The sequence below is a fragment of the Thermobia domestica genome, chromosome 1, assembly GCF_964235325.1.
Source record: "Thermobia domestica chromosome 1, izTheDome1.hap1.1, whole genome shotgun sequence".
Taxonomy (NCBI): Eukaryota; Metazoa; Arthropoda; class Insecta; order Zygentoma; family Lepismatidae; genus Thermobia; species Thermobia domestica.
In genome coordinates, this window is record NC_137454.1 from 62,499,186 (window position 1) to 62,523,528 (window position 24,343).

Genomic DNA, 24,343 nt, shown 5'->3' on the forward strand with positions numbered 1-24,343 from the left:
GAGCACTTTTGAACTTAGGTCAAGACAAGTATGATGGCAAAAAATTATATTCATTGGAATAATATATATACTAAAAAGAATCAGATTTAGTCATTTAATTGAATACTTGTTTGAGCAACCCGAAAATGTACACATTTATGAGCACGTATTTATAATATTTAATAAATATAATGTTGTCTTCGCAGTTTTTAGAAGCAATTAAGAGATATTATAATAATATCTTGTATTCTTTCTTATATTTATCATGTTTAATAAATATGATACTCACTTTGTGGATCCAGAACTTGGGCACAACTTAAACTTTTAAAACACGATGACAACCACTTGTACAAAATGCCAAGAAAACCCCAAAGTCTAACTCTTCCTGAATCTCTAGACTCCGTACTTGAGGATTGAAATCTACTGAAGAGAGGCGGTGGACAAAGCCCAGTGCTATCACCTTAAAGACAAGTGATAAAATGATGATAGTGTGATAAGTTTTATACAATTCACATTCTAAAATACACTTTGCATGATTTAATTTGTAAAATTGGAAGGTAAATTAAAAATGCAATAGTATTATTCAGTAAAACATTTTTAAAAAGATAATTAACTAGTATTTTTCATATCTAAGGTGAATCATTAAATTTGGAAACTGAATTATTCTATCCAAAATTTGAAGTCACACATCTGACATTTTAAAGAAAAGTATACTAGATATCAGATTAACTAATAATAGACAGATATTTGGAAACTCTTGTGATTTATTTAGTGAAAACTGTGGATACAGTAATGGATGGAATTCTGGAGTATCACAAACGCAAGACGTTTAAGAAGTGTAATCATAAACTTAAGATTTACTGTAACAAAAACAACAGAGATTCCAATGTAAAGATTAATAAATGTGCTTCAAAGCGACAGAGTAATAAAAAATAATGCCTGTAAAAAGTGTGACAATTGGTAAGGAAATACGAATATTAATTATTCCAAAAGTTTCTTTTTTAAGTTGAATTTTATTTTGTATGAAGCTATTTGTATCATGATAGTCAAGTTTGATAGTAGAATCACTGAAAATTCCCAAGTTATGACAAATTCATATTACATTTAGTGGGCAATGATTATCATCATTTGCACTGCGTGGAACTACCCCAACGCAGGTTGGGATTTCTGCCGTGTCTGGTATGTGCACCTATCTTGTTAGAATTGAAAATATTCATATGAACTGTGAGTAAGAGTTGCGAAAGTATTAACGTGATTTTTACTGAATTTTAATGAGTATTAAAGTGAACAAATCTCAAGGATTCTCTTCGTGGATGCTATTTTGCAAGTAGATCATTCCTGAGGAATATTATTTTCATTTGAAACATACCCCCAAAGATGGTCATGCTACATACTACATAAAATGGACGGAGTGATGGCAATTGTGTATCAATAAAGAGGGAGGATTGTTTAGAAATTGACACAGGTTAGTTCCCTCTATTTCATTGCTTTTGGAAATTAGAATGGATCAGCACGTACTTTCGGTGTGCACCTCGTACATCGAAAGCAATAGCATTTTATAGTGGCATAATTATTATAAATTTAATGAGTAAATCATATATGTTTCCCTAAAGAACATTTAACGTTAGAAAATGAACAAATTTTCTATTGTAGAGCAGTGGCGGATCTAGAAGGTAAAAACGGGGGGGGGGGCTCCCGGAACCCAGACTATGATAGGTATATCATGACTTTACTATAAACTTTCAAAAATATATACATCATAGCTTAAATTATTTTCATTCTCTGAAAACTTGGAGGAGGGCTAGCCCACTGTTAGAATATAGAGATTTTGTGATCTACTATTTTCCTTGAAACTACCAAACTATAATAATTTTCCAATTCAATTTCCTAAGAATAATTTCATTTGGTTTATTTCAAAAGTTCTCAAATAAAAGACATACCTCGCTCGCTGCTGGCTGTGGAAGGAGTCGGAGGTTGCTCCAGACGTTTTCTTACTCTTTGAGCCCGTTCAGAAAATGCTTGAACAAGATGACGGATTCTTTGATGAATAAATTGTTCCCTTTCCGTGTGTAGTCTGAAAGTAGGAGAGTTTACAGCTTTATATATTGACAAATAACGATATTGTAGCATTACATTTTATTGCTGGTAAAAACAGGAGGAAATCTTGAATGAAATTTACTGACGTAAGTCCTGTCCCTTTAGCTAATAATAATAATAATACTGTGATAATCTTGAAATACGAACTTAATACGTTTCAGGACCCTGTTTGACTTCCAAATCGTTCAAGTTCCAATACAATTTTATCCCTTTAAAACAGTAGAAACTGGAATAATCTGTTCCTGGGTCCCATGAAGTTGAACTTTCAAAATGATTTTAATAGTAAATACATTGGATTTTAAGGAAAAATATTAACAAATAATAATATTAGTACGCGTACTGGAATAAAATCTAACATTTTAGGACCTGTGGAGAATACATGAAGTTGTTATTACATAAAAGTAAAAAAAAAAAAGAAAAAAAAGAAAAAAAAAAGAGGTACAATAACTTAAAATTAGCAGCGAAAATCATACGAGATGCTTCCTCTATAGCTTCTGACAACGAGCTGATCGATAAAGTGTATGGACGGCCCCAGCGCAGGTGAAACGTTCGCTCAGAAACTCACGATAAAGGTGCTGCGCGTTCGTGTTTGTGAGTAAAATTTGCTCGAATTTTTCCTCGTATTCTAAGTTTTTCGAGTTCTGGGGAGTTCGTACTTCAGAGACAATACTGTAATAATGAAAACATTTTCTCAAAGATGCCTAAAATTGTTCTGCAAAGCAAAGCAAAGACTAACATAATTGTTGATGGTCAATTACAATAAATTTGAATAATCAGTTCTTAAACAGTTGTTAAAAGTTTCATTATCCAGTGAAATTTAAAGAAAAATACGTAATTTACTCTCAGAACATTATCTATCACTTATTAACCTAAAAGTTGTAATGTTGTTGTGTATTTAATATTCGAATACAATATGTTCCATTATTTACTCATATGCTAGTGAGAAATATAATCACGTACATAGAACTTTCTTCACTGATGCTTCTGCATATTGTGCGGACTTCCGAATGTTGATATACTTCTCTGTCCAAGTCTTCTATTGATATGGTGGGAACCAAAAGCGGAACTCCCTGACAGCTGTTATTTTGATTATTATGTTTTGTATTTCTCGTTTTTTGTTGACGTAGATCTGAAAAAAATAAAAAAATAAAACAGAAATCATACCGCATTTCACTTTTAAGTAGAAATATTTTTTAAATAAAAATAAGCTTGAAATTCAACAGTAAATGTTTTATTAGATTCCTTATTAAAGAACTGTTGTAAAATTATTGAACAATAACAAGTTACTAATTAATGAAAGGAGATTCAGAAGCAACAATGCAGTATAATGCAATTAACGAAAAGTAAATTGCAAAAGTTCCGAATGGAGGTCCAGTTGATTTGTTACCTATGGAATGCCATAATAGTTTAAATTAATTTTATGTTTGAAATAGTATTGCTCGATTAAAGTCTTGAATTGGAAGTGTAAAGATACTTGTGTTCCTATACACATAAAACTAGTAACTAAGGCCTGTGACAAACATCTTGGCATTTCAGCTAAACGAATAAAACGCAAGCTCTGACGCGATGTTGCCAAGTGGTAAAGGGATGCGACCATGACTTGACTAAGCAGACGAACTACAGCGCGATCAGGTGGCAGGGAATAGACTGAAGTGAATGTGTACAAAATAAACGTGGCAATAAATGTACAAAATAAATGTGTGTACAAAATAAATGTGTACAAAATAAACGTGGCCTCTCATTTGCTAGCAGCATTTAAAGGGAACTTGGAGCGCCACCTTTAAATGTCAATATGTTTGTCACGCCGTTTAACTAGTTCTTATTAACTTTGCTATCTTCAATAACTTAAACTAGAAATACAAATCACTGAACAAAACAACGTTTATATAAAGATAATAAATGTGTAACAGTTTTGCCAACTAACTGAACATATTGGTTTCACTAAACCTTGGTCAGACACAATAAAACTAGGTGTATATATATATATATATATATATATATATATATATATATATATATATATAAAATTTTTATTTGCAATAAAAGAACATAAATGGAAAACATTTATGTAAAGAATGCGGATCGATTCTACTTGTGTAACATCTCATTATTTGTTGGTAAGGTAGAATTCGAACAATGATTATCAGTACCGCACTCAAGAATTTTGAAAGAAAGAGGGACCAAAGTGCTTAATAATATTTGAACACCACTTGTAAAATATACTTCGAGAAATAAAGGTAACAAACCGATTTTGTCCAACAAGTAATTTTCACTATAGATCAAAAGAATTAAGTCGTTATATACAGTGACAGAACATTTAAGAACATATTGTAGCAATTCATGGACCTGGTCCAATGTTGATACATAAAAAGGCCGTGATGGTATGTGGTGCTGATCTCAACATGGTGCCCATGGGACATTCCGAATATGGCATAAAGGATGTTCCAAACATGTACAGTATTATAGCTTTAATACCACGTGTAACCGTACTGAGCAACCAAGCAACCAGTTGCTCGGGCAGATGGCCGGTCATCAAATGCTGGAAGTCCGTCTGGAGATCGTGGCGCAAATGGACAGAATCATTATCGGAACCCGACTGGTGATTAACGCCATCCTACATGTGCTCCAAAAGGATTATATCCGAAAATTTAGCAGGCCAGGTCAGGCTTATAAAAAGTCAAGCACCCTGGGTTGTCCTGACAGTACGGGGACGCGCGTTACTCTACTGAAAATGAGATACTGTATGATGAGTGCTAATACATGCTGAGTTACCCTGCTCACCTGCACATGTACAAACACACGGCTATCATTGAGTCCAAAACAGAAACAATTCTTATTGCTTAATACTACCTTCTTCCATTCGCTTCACCATCGCATTCTTTCCCTACATCACTGAAGGTGGTATCGATAATAGGCACATGTCAAGGGAAACACATGAATGTAAGCCTGCATAAAAAGAAAAATCAGTAGTTAGTGTCTGTGCACTCAAATGTGTGGAAAAAGGCAGCTACTGTGGCTCTGATTGCGCTAGTAATCACTGTCCTGTCAATTAGGTCAACCCGAAGATCCTTCTGCCCGATACGTCGTGAGGATATTGGGAGACTATCTACTTCGGGAACTCTCACCCTCTCATCTTGTATACCAACTATGTACTACAATTATGCTACAATCTAAGCGAGCGGGATTTCTCCAGAACGACTAGCAACTCACTCGAATCTTCATTAAACGGCTCGAAATCACTTACTTACATAATAGGCACTTGCTGGCATTGTCCTGACATTGCAGACACTAACTGTGATCTATACACAACAAAGTTGCATTCACGATTAAACTAATCTCTTCATATTGTTCGATGGCTTCCAAATTACTAGGAGTATGCTCTCTTCGGACAGTACGAGGGGTCTGCCCTGCACAGCTGGTGACCAGTAGACTTTCGAACTAAGATCAGCGTACCTTTTAGGGACACTTATTCTGACTGCATTCCATTCGAATCTGATAATCTAAACAGTTTTCTGAAATGAATTTCTTCCAATGTATTTAAATTTTAGTAGTCCATCACTTTTATGTTAAACATTATAATACTTTTATATTAAACATAATAATGTGAACATATTATGAATCAATGGACTATACCTAGGTATGCTGTAAAAATAGGTATAGTTATCTCAGTAGGATATCAAGGAATTTACAGGATTGTGTTAAAGATATGCAGTCGTTACTTAGTTTATCAAAATCAATACCTTAGAAACTAAGCATTATGTGACCCATATTGATATATTTTATTTTTCTTATTTAAAAACCATAGTTGAAATCCATCTACTATGCAATTTTGAAACGTTCTGTATTTATGAATAAAAATATTGATTTTTTTTTTCTCATAAGAACGAAGTTGGTCTCCGATAAAAGACAAAGAATAAAGAATCTGAAATAGTAAACTAGCACATTCCTTTTTCCCCATTAACCTTTTAAGAAAGTATATCATTTAGAATAGCTTCTCTTACCAAAAAATGAACTCAGACTTCGGAAGCGTTTCAATACATTTTCTTTTTTCTTCGTGGTTGTAATATCGTGAGATGTAGTTCGTGGAGCCGGTAATGAAGAATCTGGAAAGAAAAGGAAAAATTCAAGTTGAGTATAGATATTAAGCTTTGACTATCTTTCTACTTCAAGAAATTATTTACTGTTTTTCATCAACACTTGAAGCAGAAGCCCACTTACAATGCTACAAGAAATTTTTAAAATAGTATTCTCGAAATAAGCTACATACTGCATTACATACATATACGAATTTCCTTGAGTTCAACTCACATTTGGTCGCAAAAAAATATTCTCCTAAATAGTGACTTCAGCAAAATGTTGGATGGATCCTTTGTTTTCAATAGAGTTAACTCATTAGCACGAATGTTAAGCGATGGAATATTAAAGTTTAATATTGTTCCGAGATCCATTAATCGAATTTATTTTGTATTATTTTTAAAATAATGCCAGATCAATAATAATTTATCTCTGCTATGTCTACGTGTTTGCTATAACTTCAGAACAGGGTAAATTACAATTATTTTATACTGTATGTCAAATATTTTAGAAATGTTAACTTTTTTCTCGATGAGGCAGTTTCCAGTTTATAATAAAACATCGCAATTCCTCGTACACGTAAATGTAATAAATTTTTATTCGTGTGACCATATTGCTGAATTCTTCTGCGTTTTTGATTTTGAATTATAGTAATTTAAAGTATTGTGCCTTATGTTTTTTGGTGTAGTCATTAAATATTGAATTCATTCCGCTTTGATTATAAACTGTATTTGGTCTGTGTATCCAACACTTACTACACTTACTAATTGTATCAGGCTTTAATGCAATTTTGTTCCTAGTGAAAGATAGTATTCCACACCTGTGCCTTTGAAATATTAAAACATCATTTAGCAATACTTCTTAAGTCATGTTATAAATTTACACATTCAAGGATGAATTTAATCTTGGTGTATATTTTGAAGCACATGCATTGACCGTGAACAATTCGTCGCTGTTGGATATGTTGTTAAGATTTTAGAAAGACCATTAAACGAAAGAAAAACAAGTGGCTTAGGTTCAATCATTGTGGAATACCTATTATGTTTGCTCGATTAAAAGTCTAAATGGACAATAGTGTAAGTCTTCTTGGATATTATGAAAATAATTTCTTCAAGGATTGAGGGAAACAATAATAATTTAATTTGTTTAGTAGTGTATTGTGACTGAGTCTGTCAAAGTTTTTTTTTTTTTTAATTTATACGCACTACATTTATTCGCCATTCTTCGTCTAATATATTAGTTATAAACTCCGTAATATTTGGAAGATATGTTGTTGATTTACGCAAAGTGAAGCTACTTTGATAATGTGAAATCGGTGCTTTATAATTCTGGCATTATAAAACATAGCTATACCTAGTACTATTTATAGTTTCATCATACAACGCTTGCAAAATTTTATTCTGCTCTTATTATTAAAATATTTTTATTAGGGGCTACTTTTCTGTTTGTTAGTGTTAAATCTGCAACTTAAATTTCACGCACTTTCGTAATAACTAGAATTCTGAAATTTTATACAGATACGTAAACGCAATAACAATATAATATTTTCATCTAATTTGTGTTATAGCTTGCCATTTTACTGTAAAATTACATTATCAATTGTTTACTACTAACTACATACAGTGAAACCCTCTCTTAACGGACACGTTTCAATAGTAGACAACTCCATCATACGCAGGAACTTTTTTCTCCCGACAAAAATTATGTATTATTTGGGAAAAGAACCCTCCCTTTTATAGACGGTTTCCCAAATCCCCAAAGTTTTAGTAATCTCATGATAATGTACAGAAATTATTCTCAGCCTTTGTGTATGAGTAGTTATCACAGACAATACTTTCTGTAATTTGCAAATAAATCATTAATTGATCCTTTCATCTGATTCAGAAGTTATTAGCAAAGTCCTATCAGAAACTAGTATCTACAGGATTACACGTCAAACTTTCCTCAGGAGGTTCATAAACCGTCATAAGTAGTTAATCTGTCTACATTTTCAGTAATAGTAATGTTGCATGTTTGTATTGGGTCACTTTTACTGTTAGTATAGTCATTGAGCGAATTAAGTAACTTTCATAGAGATATGACTTGTAAAAAAATTATCACACAAGCATTATATCTAGCAATACACAGCCATACAAACACATAGTCCAGCGATAGTTTTGTTTCTTTACAGTTCTCCCATCATTTCTCAAGCAATTTATATACTGAATACGCATTTAGATAGTAGCTTATATTGTGAAGGAACTCGATTGCCCCCACAACCAAGAATTGTTAAGAATATTTATTTAAATTCATTCAGTCAACTATTTTATCTTATTTTATTTATTTTTAAATGTCTGCTGTACTCAGACAGTTGAAGCATTTGTTAATATTATTCAACAGTGTTATCAGCTTATATAAATATGGAAATAAATCTACAGACTAAGTCCCCTTCTCCGTCGCGATCGCATTCCATTAAAGTACACGTCAATTTGTCAATTCTTCCCGTACATAAACCTCTAAGGTCATTGAACGCTGACAAAACCATCGTCAGGAGCAGTTGTGGCTGATTGTGGTAATATTCTTCGACAGGTCTTTGGAGACAAGGGGTTATCTCCAGGCTGAGGAACCATCATCCGATTTCTGCGAGGTTCAATGCCACAGACACAATTATCACAATGCTAATCCAAGTTAATACAGATTTTCGGTAGAGCACCATTATCGGCTCTTCTGGCTGTTGACAGGTTGCACAATTTGAGTATCAAAAGTTACATTCGTCTTTACGTCATTTGTGCCTGAGTGCCGTACGTTCAGCCATACCATGTAGCCATCGGAAGAACCTGGGATTTACACATACCAAAGATCCCAGGTATTGTGCTTTTGTCCTGTTTCTAATGTTATTTCGTATCTCGAAATCCTTTTCCTCTTTCACTCTTCACCCAATCTAGTCTGTTCCCTCTCATTTGTAAATGTTGAGTTTCATTTATACAATCCCAAATATAAACAGGCATGAATTAAGGCATGGGAGGTTTGTTAGCTTTCATCCCCTTCTATCACAGTCTCTCACTGAGCTGCAAGAACTGACATCTCACCGCTACACAATATTTACACTTACAACTAATGTATTTACTGTGTACTGCTGATAATTACCATATAATCTGTGAGTAATCAACATTTGTAGAACCTATCTTTTACAGACAGTTACAGAGTAATCATGTCCCATCGGTGTCCGTTATTGAGAGATTTCACTGTATCCTATTTCTTTATGCAACCTAAACACTCTGAAGTTGCATGTACAGTATAACACCCAGATCGTCTTCGTAAATCAAGTTTCACACGGTGAAACCATGATAGATTTCAATAACTAATTGAATTTGAAAACATCTTATAATGAAAAGTAAATAATAATAATAATTGTTAAAAAAAAACTTAAAAAGAAGGTTTTCATAAAATGCACTAAAATGATAAAAAATATTTTTTTTGGTGCGGTAAAATGAACGAGTGGCAGTAACGCTAAAAGCATTAGACGCAGTTTAATGCTTACGTGACGTTCCGAATATGAATATAAGAATTTAAACTTTAGGAAAAGCACCCAATGCTTTTAGTCTTACTGTCACTTGTTCATTTTATCCCATCATTTTTTTTAGTGCATTTTGTGAAAGCATAATTTTAATTCTTTTTACGACTTGTTTATCTACTTAAGGAATAATTTTAATTCTTGTTTGCATTGTTTAACTAATTTAAAATAAATTTACATTGAATTACCATTCTTCTTAATTATTTATTTAAATACACGACAGGAAAAGAGTACATATGATAGAAAAGGCGTACACATGGAGCAAGATGTGGTGAAAAAGATGACGTAAAGCAGTAACCATAAAGGCCTAAATGTTTACAAACCTGCTGTCCAAGGCCTGGTTTTCGGCAACCTTCCTATGAAATTTGCTTCTAATTGATCTTTCCACGTGGAAATTGGTTGAGGAGCCCACTCCTCATTTGTTTTTACCAGACAATCTATTTCAAGTTTTTCAGGGTACACCATCCTCTGGAAAATAGAATTGAATAATTCAAGAGACGATAATAATTCTCGGAGTGTTTAACAATCATTTTCTAATTTGAAAGACATTTCCTCAAACAGGATGTAAATGGGTCGACGGGGATGCTACTGAATCAGAGATGGACATTATCTGCAACCCTCTTTGAACCTCAACTGTACACCACTTAATGATCGCATACACTCACTCACTCATCTCCAGGTTCAGAACATTTATGATCCTTAATCTTATTATGAGCGTGACTCAAGCAATTTTCAAAGTCCGTGAACGCAATTAACACTTCGTACACAGAAGATACATACAGGTTGTTAATGAAATATACCGGGGGTCAAACTATACAAGGTGATTCTTCACATCAAAATAAGAGAAGTTGATGTGGACATGTGCAAAAAATGCATAGTTTCAGAGCTAGGGTTGTCCAAAAACGTCGAAAAGCTAAATTTCAATACACACTAGTTCGAATTTGAGAAAACGTAATGTGACGGTCCATATTAGCGAAAAGAAAGTTATACATACACATCAAAAAATGCATATTTCATCAATGTGTAATGAGTGTGCAAGGGGATTCACTACAGGGTATAATTCCCGGATATAGTCCCAACAGAATTCTCAGCTATGCTCTGATTTTAAGGTGCGTCCAAAGTAGCTAAAAGGTAAGCCTTGACAGCAGTGAACACGGAATGCTTCAGCCCCGTTCGGCAATTGGAAGTTGGAAGTGTTAGCTCCACGGTTCATTGTGTACAAACTAACGCGTGTTGCGGTGTATTTTGTCACGATATATCTTACTAAAATAAATACATAAAATAAAATAAAAAATAAGAGTGTAACGAAACATCACAGATGCGTTATTCCGAATACGGTGCTGAAGTTCCTAACACTTCCGATTTCTAGCTGAAGTATCCCGTGCCCACTTTGAAATCAAAGCATGGCTGAAAATTCTATTGGGAGTATGTCTGGAAGTTAGACCCCCGCACACCAATTACATATTGATGAATTATACATTTTGGATTACGTATATATGCCTTCTTTTACGCTGATATGGAGTGCCACTCCACATTGTCTCGAATTTAAAATAGCGTGCGTTGAAATTTAGCTTTTCGACGATTTTTGGACAGCTATATATTCATTATTCAGCAACCCTTCTACTACTTTCCTTTCGTACTTGTATCAGACACTAATACTCGTACTGTCTGAAAACTCGGTTAATTGCTACTCGAGGGATAATGCGTATCGTTGGAGCGAAGATCTGTCAAAAATAGTTAGAGAGGTGAAACTCGGTATATAAACTCATTAAAAAATAAGCGGATACATCTCCCAGTTTTGTTCCAAAAATCATGGTTTTAAGATGAAGAGAGAGAATTTCTGTTTTTCTTCTCATTCAAATCGAGCGTTATCCATTTCATTATCACGGGAAAATAGCAGAACTTTTTCAAATGAATTATTGAACTTAGTTTATACTTTGGCTCAAGATCCGGGTTTTTGTCATGTAACTTCCATTAACATACGTATCCGAAGGGAGGAAAGGGTTAAAAATTTATGTGAAAAATCGAATATCTCATAACTTAGGCAGATGAAATTCGGTATATAAACTCCTTTAAAAAAAAAAAAAAATAAGTTGACCCGTATCCCAGCATTTCCGGAAATTCTGCTTCGAAATGGGGAAAGGGCCAATTTCTATAATACAACATTTTAATTCCCATTTTGTGTTCATCAAATGGCCAAAGTGAGAAAAATGTTAAACCATTTAAAATGAATTTTAAACGTTGTTAGTAGTTCGGTTTTTATCATTATATTTTAAATGAAATGCGTTTCTTAAGGGGGGGAGAGAAGTGAGGTTTTTATTTTATTTATTTATTTATTTATTTATTTATTTTGTTTATTTATTTATTTATTTATTTTTTTTTTTTGCAAAGAATAATTTCGTTTAAAATGAATTTTTAAACATACTTAGCACTTGAGTCGAGCTGGGTTTTGTAATTTCATTTCGATTCAAAGACGGTTCCTAGATAGGACGAGGAGACTTAAACATAACTTTAAAATATGTAATGTAAATCTATTCTGCTCCTGCGAAGAACGAGCATTTCAGCTAGTATTAAGATATTTGTATTTCACCTGTTTTCAGCTCGAAAGCTTCCATTACTAATGAATGAGTAAATAATAGCTAATATAAAGAATTAGTGCAAATGAATTAAAAAAAAATGAAAATGCTCCAAGAGCATTGCCAGAACAAACTTAAAAAGAATGGAGAGATGGACCGGGAAGGATAACTGTCATTGTTCCTACATGTAAAAGTAAATCTTTTTATCCGCACCTTCCTCTGTTTCTCGCGAAAATTAGCAAAATATCGTCTCTATCACTTACGGTTCCCGAGATATGGCTCCTTAAATCTTCCGATATTCGAACTTTTCCGGCCAATATCTCGGGAACGGTTAGAGTGACGCAAAAAATTTCATCACTTTCTCAGGTAGATTTTAATGTTCTATCGAATGGAGGGCTCAAAATTGAAGAAATCGCAAATAACACACACACAGACAGAAAATTCAGTAACGAACTTTTTAAGTTCTTTGTAAATGGAGACTATCTCTTACATATATTGGCAACATAAATGCCTCATACTACATACAAAAGCATTCCTTCTGATAACCAGATTAAAAAGACTACTTACTTCAACCATAATGCTCGCTTTGTTTTTAAACAAATCCAATTATACTTGTGTTCGACACCTATGGAAAGACCACCTGCACATACTAAGAGAAACCTAACGAAACTTGGCTGGTAGATTATGTTGTGAGTTGAAATGCTACAGAGAATGCAGGCGGCATCTAATGAACTAGAAGTAATTGTGTCACAGCAGTTCATTAGATTGAATTAATTGAAGATTTCTCAATCCCCCGTAGGGATCATCTCAATATCGATCGCGTAGTAGACCTTGGTTGACGTAATTTGTTTTATCAGCTTCCTTGTTCCTTCTTTAAAGTGAATGTTATAGTAGATCTCAGAGCTTTCAATGAATCTTAAATAAAGGCAATTCATCATGAATAATTTCTACAATATCATAAGCGTCTAGCGAAAATTATTTTGTCCAAACATGAGATATACCTCATAAAACGTAATTATGCCTATTGTGCTGTATGGTTGCGAAACATGGACGCTTACTTTGAGCAAAGATCGCAGATTGAAAGTGTTTGAAAATAAAATCCTAAGGCGAATATTCGGAATCCAAGACAGACGAAAATGAGGAATGGTGGAAACTTTATAAGGACGAATTCTGTAATTTATATGGTTTACCTAACATTGTTAGGATCATTAAGTCTAGGTGGATCAGGTGGGCAGGTCATGTAGCCAAGAAGAATGGAAGAATGTACTTTCAAAATCTTAACTGGGAACCCAAGACCATTAGCAAGATCTAGGTGCAGATAAGAGGGCAATGTTAAGATGGATCTCGCAGAAATAGGAATATAAAGTAGAAACTGTATCTAGTTGTCTATGGACAGAATTAAATGAAGAGCTTTTGCAAATGTAGGGCCTCGGTGGTTCAGTGGTAGAACATTCACCTATGTTGCATGGGGTCCTTGGTTCGATCCCAGCTCAAACTAATTTTGTGGGAGACAAACACTGTGTGCTTGGGTTTTCTCGGGATTCTCCCGTTTCCTCCCACTTTCTTTCATTTCACCATTTCATTCATTTCTCATCATCACCGTCTCCTTTAGCCTAGCTGACATAATCGTGGATCGTAAAACTTAAAGATTTCATTTCACTTTTGCAAATGTCGCATTGAACCTCCGGGTCCCATAGGCAATAAAGTTAGTTAGTTTTGAGATATATTTGTATGTACCAATCCTTAGATCTTATTCAACTGGACAAAATGTTATGCGTGAGTAGGTCTAAGGGCTTATTCGTAGTTTTCGAGAAAATGAAGAAAAACGAATTTCTTTGTAAAACTAAAACTTGATGCTGTCTGAGAACCATGTCACATATTGAGTTGGAACTAATCGTGAAATATACCTTTATTAAGCTCTTTATTATGATACTAGCAGGACGACAATGATAATACCTAAAATTAACGATAATACGATCCAAGCATATCGTTAATGAGATAATACCTAAAATTATAATTGATTCTTACGTTTTAATTTCTGCTTAACTAAAATATTGCCTAAAGACACTTGACAACAAATTCTCAAGTGATTTTTTTTTTTTTTTTTGAGAAAATCGAGAAAAAAAGAACTTTTGTGGCACTAAAAGGTGCGTCGTTCGTTGCCAATGATTTTAGAACGCTGGAAGAAAAAATATACAACAACGATAATAAAGCGTTTAAAAGCATAAAATAACTTATTACTATTATCAATAAAACATTTTTGAAGTCGTGCCAGTCCGAGCAAGTTAATGCCTAATATAAAATTATTTCGATAGTAATTTTCAGCTATTAATGTTTGGCTTTTTAATTATTATCTGATTTTTAGCAGCTCTTTTATCATTTTCTGCCTTTTAGTGCATGTTTGAAGTCGTTTTTTATTTCTTTTTTAAAAAGTTGATTTATTTATTAGTGCTTTTTAGTGCTTGAAGTCAGTCATTCTTCTTTCAAGTTCTGTAATTTTTAATTTTTTTTTTCATTATCCCATCCAGGCGGGTAGCTAGCCAAAAAATGTAGGGGGGGGGAGCGGTAGAAGTTAGGGGTGGCCCGATCCAAGCATATCATAGTTTATCACTATATTATAGTTCATTTGCAAACCTATTGTGAAAATTTTAGGGGCGCCAGTAAAAATTTAGAGGGCCCGGCCCCTAGAATCCCCTGGATACGGGCCTGATGCCACCTCAACTAAAGGTATCGAACTTCCCTACAATACATGCGTGAAAAATGCGTAATAAATTATTTTTAAAATTATTAAAATAATAATAATAATAATAATAATAATAATAATAATAATAATAATAATAATAATAATAATAATAATAATAATAATAATAATAATAATAGTCCTGACATTGAGAATTCACGTCCTGACATCCTGACGTCCTGACATAAGCACCCACATGAATTTTGGAAAGTCAGCGCCGTTGGTGCTGTATCAAATTCATTGAGCAATGACATAACCAAAGTGATATATCGCGGTGGCAAATGATATAACCAAAGTTTAGCCGATTTTATACTTCTCATGTATGATTCTCTTTGCTTCTGCTTGACCTTACAGTTTCGTTTTCTTGAGAAAACACAAACCTGACCGAACCGTCTAATTATAATATTAGTATTATTAGTAAGGCTGTATTTGGGAAAATATATATTTTGAAGATTAGTGCATATTCTAAGAGTATTCACATATTTCTACATATATTTGAAGTTACGAATCATTTTAATATTCTTAACGCCCTGAATTGTTATATTTTTTATTTTTATTTATTTATTTTTTTTTTACGTACATCGAGCATCTTTTTAGAAAGTATTTTTCTTATCCTCTGGAATACTAAGTATTAAAAAATGATACTGTCTATCTAGGATATTAATTTCATTCATGTTCCACAATTGGAATAATTATTTCAACAATTGAAATGATTAAGCGTCTGATAAACTCAAGGTCGATCCTCTAAAAGGCGAGAAGGGGAAAAAATAAGGAGCAGCTGGATAAGGTGCTTAGCTCGAACGCGGAAGTGGAAAGGTCAAGTCAATTTACCAGTACATGTGTGGGATCAGTAAATTTTTACCAAACGAGTGTTCCGAACTTTATTTGTCATTGTACAAATGTTGTCCAATCACTTCAGTTGATTTTAAAAGATTTATTTTTGTCCTATAGACTTGTTTTAACAGACAATAGACAACGTTTGACACCAGAAAATCTTGAAAAGCTCCTAGTAGCGTACTGTTCTATTTTTTTCCGCACACAGTAAACATTGTGAACAAATGAATCTGAAATAAACAAGTTGTTTCTTAAGTGTTTGTGAACAAGTTGCATATTACTTTATTCTTATTGCGTATTTTTATTCATATTTTAGAATGTTTAATGCATATAAAGCTAGGGCTCTAGTTCTTCCGTCTTCTGCAATATTAAAGCTACTTTATAAACTAAACTTCCTTGAATTAGCTCTATAGCTCACGAAGGGCTCCTCCGCACGACCGAATGGAGTTATTATTTTTATTATTATTATTATTATTACTATTATTATTATTATTATTATTATTATTATTATTATTATTTTTACTGGATTTTAACGTCCCACGATTATGTACCGAGGTTAAGGGAGAAAGTAATGATGAGATGTATGGTAATAGTGAAATGACGAAAATGAAAGAAAACAGGGGAACTCCAAGAAAACCCACGCACACAATGTGTTTGCCCACCACAAAGCCCACTTTGCGAGAGCTGGGATCAAACCAGGGACACCTAGCACCAGTGGTGAATGCTCCAGCACCGAGCCACCGCGGCGCCCAAACAGCTTTTAGTTGCGTAGTATATGGTCATCACGCGATCTCATGGTTCTCATTCTGGCTCTCTAGACCAAAGTTTTCTACCTCTTAGTTCATAAACAATTACATCCAAGATTGTACTTCAACAGGAAACACGTGCTCAGCCATGGGGATTCAAGCTCAGGAGCGTGTAGACTAAATGAAAATACACACAATACATTACGTAGATCGATTGGTTATACTGAGCACTTATACAAAAGCGTAGTGTCTTCAAGTAACGAATTCATTGGTTCATCAATAGATTTTGTTTATACTCGTATTCTGAAAATTACAATATTATTAAGGGCAAGTAATGAAATCGGAGTTTGAAAAAGAAATGTAAATATTTACAGGTAATAGTTCCCATTGATGTTTTTAGAGCAGTGGTTCACAACCTGAGGGGCGTGAAGAGTGAGAAAAGAGGGCGCAACTACTGACAGAAATAAACTATATTCATAATTAAAAATATTACGAATAATGTAAAAAGAAAGAAAAAAAGAGGCATTAATGCCATGTAAACAAAATAACTGTTGAGTAAGAACCCATGAAGAACAAAGCTGGTAAAAAGTAATACTGCACCATAGTGGTATGCAGAACTCTTGCTGCACTGTAAAAATAATAAAACATCATTTAAACACTTTTTGAACATTTTTGAGGAGAAAATTGGTAAAATAGTGTCTAAAAAGTGTGCTTTACGTGTCCAAAAAGCGTTAATTCTTAAAAATAGTGTGTGATATATTTAAAACACTTCTTCTGTTTTGTAGTGTGGTTATGAACAAAAATTGGTTATTATTATTATTATTATTATTATTATTATTATTATTATTATTATTATTATTATTATTATTATTATTATTATTATTATTATTATTATTATTATTATTATTATTGAAAATTTGAAATTCAATGGTGCATTTAAAATCTCAAAAGGAGCCAGTTAAGAGCTGCTACGACGGGACGTGATAGGAGTTATGAAGGATGGCGCCAGGTAAATAAGGCTGAGAACCTCTGATTTTTACATTGATTCATTATATTTCTGCTAACTTTGATTTAAAATCTCAAAAGACGGTAAGACGTTTATAAATGATGATTTTTTTAGAATAGCTGGTAGGAGTTATAATTTATTTCAATAACACAATCTGTGAACAAGAAATTACTATATTTTGAGCATACTGTTTGTGGTAATGGTTTAAATCAAACAGTTCCCCATTGATGTAACCACATACTGCGGCTGAATTTCTCTATTTGCTCACCATGACGAACTAACAACAACAAGTGATGCTTTTCATTGATCTGTTTGGATGCAATGTGTGACATCTCCCTCCATAAAGGCTGTATAGATCATACCGTTGCTGACAGATATCTAGTAAGTAGTTATTTCTAACAAGCACACACAACACATCAAGTCTATTTTTCTATTGCTACAAGAAACAAACAACATCCTAACCTTTTTTAGGAGGAATAAGCGATCCATCTCTTCACCGCTGCTCGCGAATGCTTTGGATTCGCTTCCATTTCTTCTTGACTTGAGTTCGGTTACATAGCGTATGCGCCGTCTCATCCCATGCGTCGTTGTCATGGAAACAACAAAATGTTCCTTCCGTTAAAGAAGAAGTGCATGTAAACGTTTCCCCTTCTAATATTCCCATTACTAAGGAAAGTGTCATTATATTTTAAGTACCTTTTTTCTTCAATATTCCGTGTAGAGTGCTTATGTCTGGTAAAAAAAAAAAAAAAAAAAATCATGAATTCAATGTAAGTTCATGATGGTGTATTTTTCCGGGCTTCTACCGTTTCATTCTACCAAATCAGCTTATATTGTAATATGTTGGTGGCATAGGATATTGAACTTAACCCTTCGATCACCATTTTTTTCAATGTGGGGATTGTTTTTTGTCCCATAAGTGCGTTTACATATTCTATCTCAGCAGTGTTGGGTAAGTTACTTGTAAAAATGTAACGCGTTACAAGTTACTTTACTTTCTCTTAAAATGTAACGCGTTAGTAACGCGTTACTTGCCCCAAAAAGTAACTGTTACTTTACTTCGAAAGTAACGCGTTACTAACGCGTTACTTTTATATCCGAAACTTTAAAAATGTGAAAAAAGTATGGCTTCAATTTTCCGTACTACTATTACTATTATTATTATTATTATTATTATTATTATTATTATTATTATTATTATTATTATTATTATTATTATTATTATTATTATTATTACTGCACGTTCTGAATCGCACTATGTAAATGCAAGGACAAATTTTTACTTGATATATGAATATTTTCATATAATATAACATTGATAAAATGCCATACTGCGTTACTCGTAGGGATGGACACGAGCGAGTTTTCTTTGACACTGGATTCGACTAGAAACAGACATCGTTGAGCTCGACCCGAGGATTCGACTCGAAACATTTCCTCCAGCTCGACTTGAATTGGAGTCGAGTTTCGAGTCTACTCGAGCCAAATCCGGTGTGTAGTTTCGAGTACATTCTTCAAGTATATTACATAGACAGTATAATTATTATCAATTATACTACTACTACTACAACTTATTATTATTATTATTATTATTATTATTATTATTATTATTATTATTATTATTATTATTATTATTATTATTATTATTATTATTATTATTATTATTATAGCAACATTGTATATAAAAAGAAAGATAGGCGGTTTGTATTTGAATACTAAAAAACTAGTTGATTGCCAACCTCGGAAGCCGTGAAGGCTAGGAGTCAAGGACATTGTTCACAAGCTTCTGAATTTGGGTTGAGAGTTTTGAGTATTCGGGCTCGAGCCAAACACTGTTAAAAGTTATAGGGTACTGGGCAAATATCTTCAGGGTTGAGAGTTTTGAGTATTCGGGCTCGAGCCAAACACTGTTAAAAGTTATAGGGTACTGGCCAAATATCTTCAAAACTGCTCGATCCGGGTTTAGAATTGTCAACGACTCGAGCAGCTCGGTTCACAGCTCATTCACTATCGACCCGAACCGAGAAGTGAGCCGAGCCAACAGCTCACAAAACCGACTCGGCTAGAGCCCTCGGCTCAGTTGAGCCGAACCGAGCAGATGGCTCATCCCAACCAAGTCAGTTCGAGTCGATGGTTCACCCCAAGTGAGCCGGCTCGAGCTATCTTCTCAGTTGAGCCGAGAGTAGCCGAGCTTGTTATAAAAAATATCTTGTGGTCTCGCTATCGAGACGAGAGGAGTTGCGATCAGTGTCCCCTCTCGTGAGCAACACTAAAAGTATTCCATATTACTGCTTAGCTTACATTTCTCATGGCTTTCGTTTTCCAGTGTAATCAGGCCATGATTTCAAGACGACTTAAAACGAACGAGCCATTTATCAAACTCGACTGGACTCGAAACTCGACGCGAAAAACTGAATCGGCTCGGAACTCTACTCGAGGATATTACCCTTGACTTGACTCGAAACTCGACTTGAACTCTTGTCGAGTCGAGTTTTAGATTGACTCGTGCTCATCCCTTAGCGTTAGAAAAAAACGGTTGCTTATTATTATTCTGCTAAACTAATTATATAATAATAACAATGTTGTTATGTAAAATTAAAAATACAGAATATAGAGAAACATTACACTACTCTATAATCAACGGGACTCTAGGATAAGCAAACTGCTCTGAAAAAACTCCAATATTACATACCATCAGCAAACTATTTTCTAGTAATAAAGTAGGCCTGCTCATCAGAACACAGTTTATTCATATTAACCCCTTACTGTAAATCGTTAATTATGGTACCTTAGTTGTTGATAAATATTTTCCGCCGGGGCACTTCAGACACTTTACTTTTAAATTCTGTCCACCATCATCCTCAGCTCTTAAGAAAAATGTATTCTTAAGAGCTGAGTAAAATGTTCGCACGGCAAAATATTTTCGTCCTCCATTTTTATAAAAACAACACCAACCAAAGTAAAATAGACTACCGGTATCATCGCACTCCTAGTTCAGTCACTGAATGTATTGATTTGGAGCTGTCAAAATCTACGACAAAATCTTCCGGGTGCTTGCAATCAGTACACGTGATTTCCCCAAGATTGTCCTCATCTTCAAAAAACAGCAAGTGACACTATGAACTTATCTGTTTCTCTGTGTCTGTGACTGTTGGTCACTGACATACGTAGTTCATGCTCGATTGTTTCATTCTGAGAAATTCACTTACAGGAAAGAAACATTTGTTTCCGAAAAAAAATATACATATATTGTAGTTACTCATCCGAAATGTAACGCGAAAAAAGTAACGCAAACTAGGTGCGTTACTTAAAAAATTGTAACGCGTTACCGTTACAGTTACTATGGAAAAAATGTAACGCGTTACTAGGAAACGTTACTTAAAAAGTAACCCGTTACAAGTAACGCGTTACTTGCGTTACGTTACTTCCCAACACTGTATCTCAGTAACTATTGAAGATATGAAAAAATGATAAGAGAGCAATGTTATTGGAGAGTATGTGTTTTCAATCCAAAACGTTGGAATTTTCGGAATTGGACTAACAGTTTGGTCCCTATACTGGTGTAGCGCCCAATAGTAAAGAAAAATGCATCGTTACACGTCTTTGTCGGACAACAATGAAGGAAAGTGTGTGTAGTTTGAAGTAACCTGGGCCAAGGAAGATAGAAGGGACTGTCACAATGAAGGATATGAAACAGAATCACACACAACGTCAATCCAAGGCAGTGGCGTCACAATCAAATGGGGAGGGGGTATGTACGAAAAGGAAATTGAATTGAATTTATTCACGGCAAACTGATATTAATTGCTTAATGATATCAACGAGACGAGACAAGAGGACAATTGAATAAAATGAGAAAGGGCCTAATGTCAAAACTAAAAAAAAAAAAAGAGAGAGAGAGAGAGAGAGAGAGAGAAAACAGAGAAAAAAGAAAATGAAATCTTTAAGTTTTACGTCCCACGGTTATGCCGGTTAGGCTAAAGGAGACTGTGATGTGAGATGAGTGAAATGGTGGAATAAAGAAAGTGGGAGGAAGCGGGAGAACCCCTAGTAAACCCACGACCACTGTTCGACAAACATGAATTTGCGACCATGTAAGTGCTTTAAAACAGAAGCAACAACTTTTAAGCTATGAACTCTTTACAAACGTATTCTTCTTGGTACTAAAACAACTTTGAACAATACAATGCGACACTTAGATCCTGTCTCATTATTCAATTGTTGTCTCATGTAGAAACAGAAGCGTCTATACCGCCACGTATCCAGACAAGATGAAACGAGACAGATTAATTATCTTGTGCCCAGCCGCTGGTGTAGGGGTAGCGTGCCTGCCTACCACAAGGCATTTGGGTAGGTCGAACGTGGACACGAACCCTGCTTCGACGGGACATCCTGACTAAGGTTTTTCCTCAGTCCCCCGGGTGCATTTCGGGGTGGTCCCTTCTTTTAAGCCAGGGCCGCTTTCTTCTCCAGTCCTAGTTTCACGTAAAGGGCTGATGTGACCTCGGAGTGGAGGCTCCATTCTCTCCATGTGACCTTTCCTTTAACAAATAAATAAATAAATAAATAGTTTCTTGGCTGGTGAGCGTCATTATTAATGCGCAGGTCTCGCCTCGGCTCGTAAACTGTTGTCTCGTCTCATTTCGTTGAATAGTTGTCTAGTCTCGTCTCTCTGAGAAGTGTGAATTTTCGAAACGAGACGAGACACGAGAATATTCTGGTCTCGTGAGCAATAGTTCGTATGTCATTGGAAAATGATTAAAAAATGTAGGAGCCAGCCATTTAAGATGTACCATCCCAGCGTTCGTCTGATGGGCGACTATGGCATACTTGTACATAAAACTTTGGTGTTTATATTTGTACGAATTTATATTGATTTCTCAAGCCATTAGTTTATTAATAGATCTCCCATTTCGAATTCAGATCATACCCAATATTCAAATTGGAAATAAATTACTGCCTGTACGTTCGTATGCATAGATCTGTCTTTAATATATTTCAAAATAGTGGACCTTATTTTTAAGGAATTTGGTTTGTCGAAATCTCCTTTATATAGCTATTCACTCTGTCTGTTCGTGTATTTGTTCCGGAGACACAAAATGTCAAGAATTACTTGATGAATCACGATATATTTTGGCCAGAATATAGTTCAAAAGTCAGGAATCAGGTTTGTCAATGGCGGTGAACTATGAAATTGGTCCCGGAAGATATGGACAATCAAAATTCGGTTCTCCATTATTCCTATTTGAATAATTATGGATATCCACCTTCCTTCATAGACTCCCCGCAGTGCTGTTGACATTAGCGGGATAGTATGATGCTGAGAATGCAAAATTACTAATCTGTCCGTGGAATATAACGCTAGAATGAAACTAAATGACCTTCTATTCGAAAATACTTTCTATTTTCAAATATTCATTCATCCTAAAGTACACTACATTTAATTTGAGGTAAAAAAAATACTCATCTAGTATTTTATTCTAGTAAAAATACTCATCTGTACTATCTTTAAGACTAAATTAAGTAAAATTTAGCTCCTTAAGAAGTTGGTTTACCAAAAAAGAAACCAATCTCCTTCACGTGGTGTAGGTACACTGTGACTCTATTACTTATTGAACTTTTACAGCTAGTATGATTTTTGGCATCTTAATTGGCTGTCGGTATGCATACCAAGCTATACCGGCTCAATTCAATCACTGGCCCTACTTTAATTTCAGAGTAAGTTTCATATATTAAAGAGAAATAAAAGTGAAAAATGCAATATCATTAATGTGTCGTAAAGTAACTGCAGATTTGATGCCAAAAACTAGCAAGTACAAAGTTTTACATTTAGAGATTATTACTTCTGTGCATCAATCTCGATCTACTGAACGTTCCTACAATTAATAAGATAAATAAGTGTCAGATTTACCTTTTCCGTCTCCTGAAAAATTAAGGTTTGGGTAATGTCAAGCTTTGATATTAACCATTCATTTGCTTTCTTGAATTAAAAATTTAGTCGTTATCGTCACCTTAAAATTCAGGAGATGATCTACTGTTCTGTTTGGTAATAGAGGTCTATTTTATATTTCAAATTATTAAATGTATCATTTCCCCAAGCCATTAATTATTATAAAAGTAGTTCGTTTGTATGTATTCACTTTACGTTGGAAGCGCTTTATCGCAATGGCAGGTCTCTGCAAAACGCTAGTTCTGTTCACAGTTGACAACAAAGAACACGATTGGTAAGAGGCGGAACTATAAGGAACAACACAAAGTACACGTTATTCTACGAGTAATTGGCTTGTAGGGAGGAACAACGTCTCTTAAAATATTGCAATATCCTCTTACATTAGAAGCATCCCGTATTAGTAAATAAAATCATGTACTTCGGTACAAGCACAGCAAGCAATCGATGGATGTCCTCACACCGATGGAACACGAAGAGATACGAAGAGAACACGAAGACCCCTCCATAGACTCCAACTCCAAAGACTAGCTATAAAAGGGGCGACTTCTTCAAGCCGCATCGGACGGGAGAGATTCCTCTCACCTTAGCTCTGAGCTGCAGCGGGCAAGAGGTATTCTCACGTATCTCCGAGATGCAACGGCAAGAGGTTCCTTTATACCTAGCTGCAACGGGCAGAGTCATTATTAATCAACAAATCTCTTACCTCCGTGCTGCAACGGGCAAGAGGTCCAATTATAGAGGAAAGCATGTTTAAAGACTTATTTATTCATAATATTTGTACAAACAGT

General features: G+C 34.4%; 1 protein-coding gene across 1 annotated transcript in view; it reads right to left on the bottom strand.

The window, feature by feature from the left end:
• LOC145685414 (cyclic nucleotide-gated channel beta-3-like) overlaps positions 1–18,151 on the bottom strand; it is a 43,636-nt gene extending 25,485 nt beyond the window's left edge. The window contains exons 1-6 of the mRNA XM_081757808.1: positions 18,068–18,151; positions 10,027–10,171; positions 6,078–6,179; positions 3,037–3,205; positions 1,920–2,053; positions 269–439 (exon numbers count right to left, since the gene is read on the bottom strand). Coding sequence (XP_081613934.1) covers positions 269–439; positions 1,920–2,053; positions 3,037–3,205; positions 6,078–6,179; positions 10,027–10,171; positions 18,068–18,094 — 748 coding nt within the window. The 5' untranslated portion in view covers positions 18,095–18,151. The remainder of the gene's footprint in view (positions 1–268; positions 440–1,919; positions 2,054–3,036; positions 3,206–6,077; positions 6,180–10,026; positions 10,172–18,067) is intronic.
• Between the last annotated feature and the right edge of the window lie 6,192 nt (positions 18,152–24,343).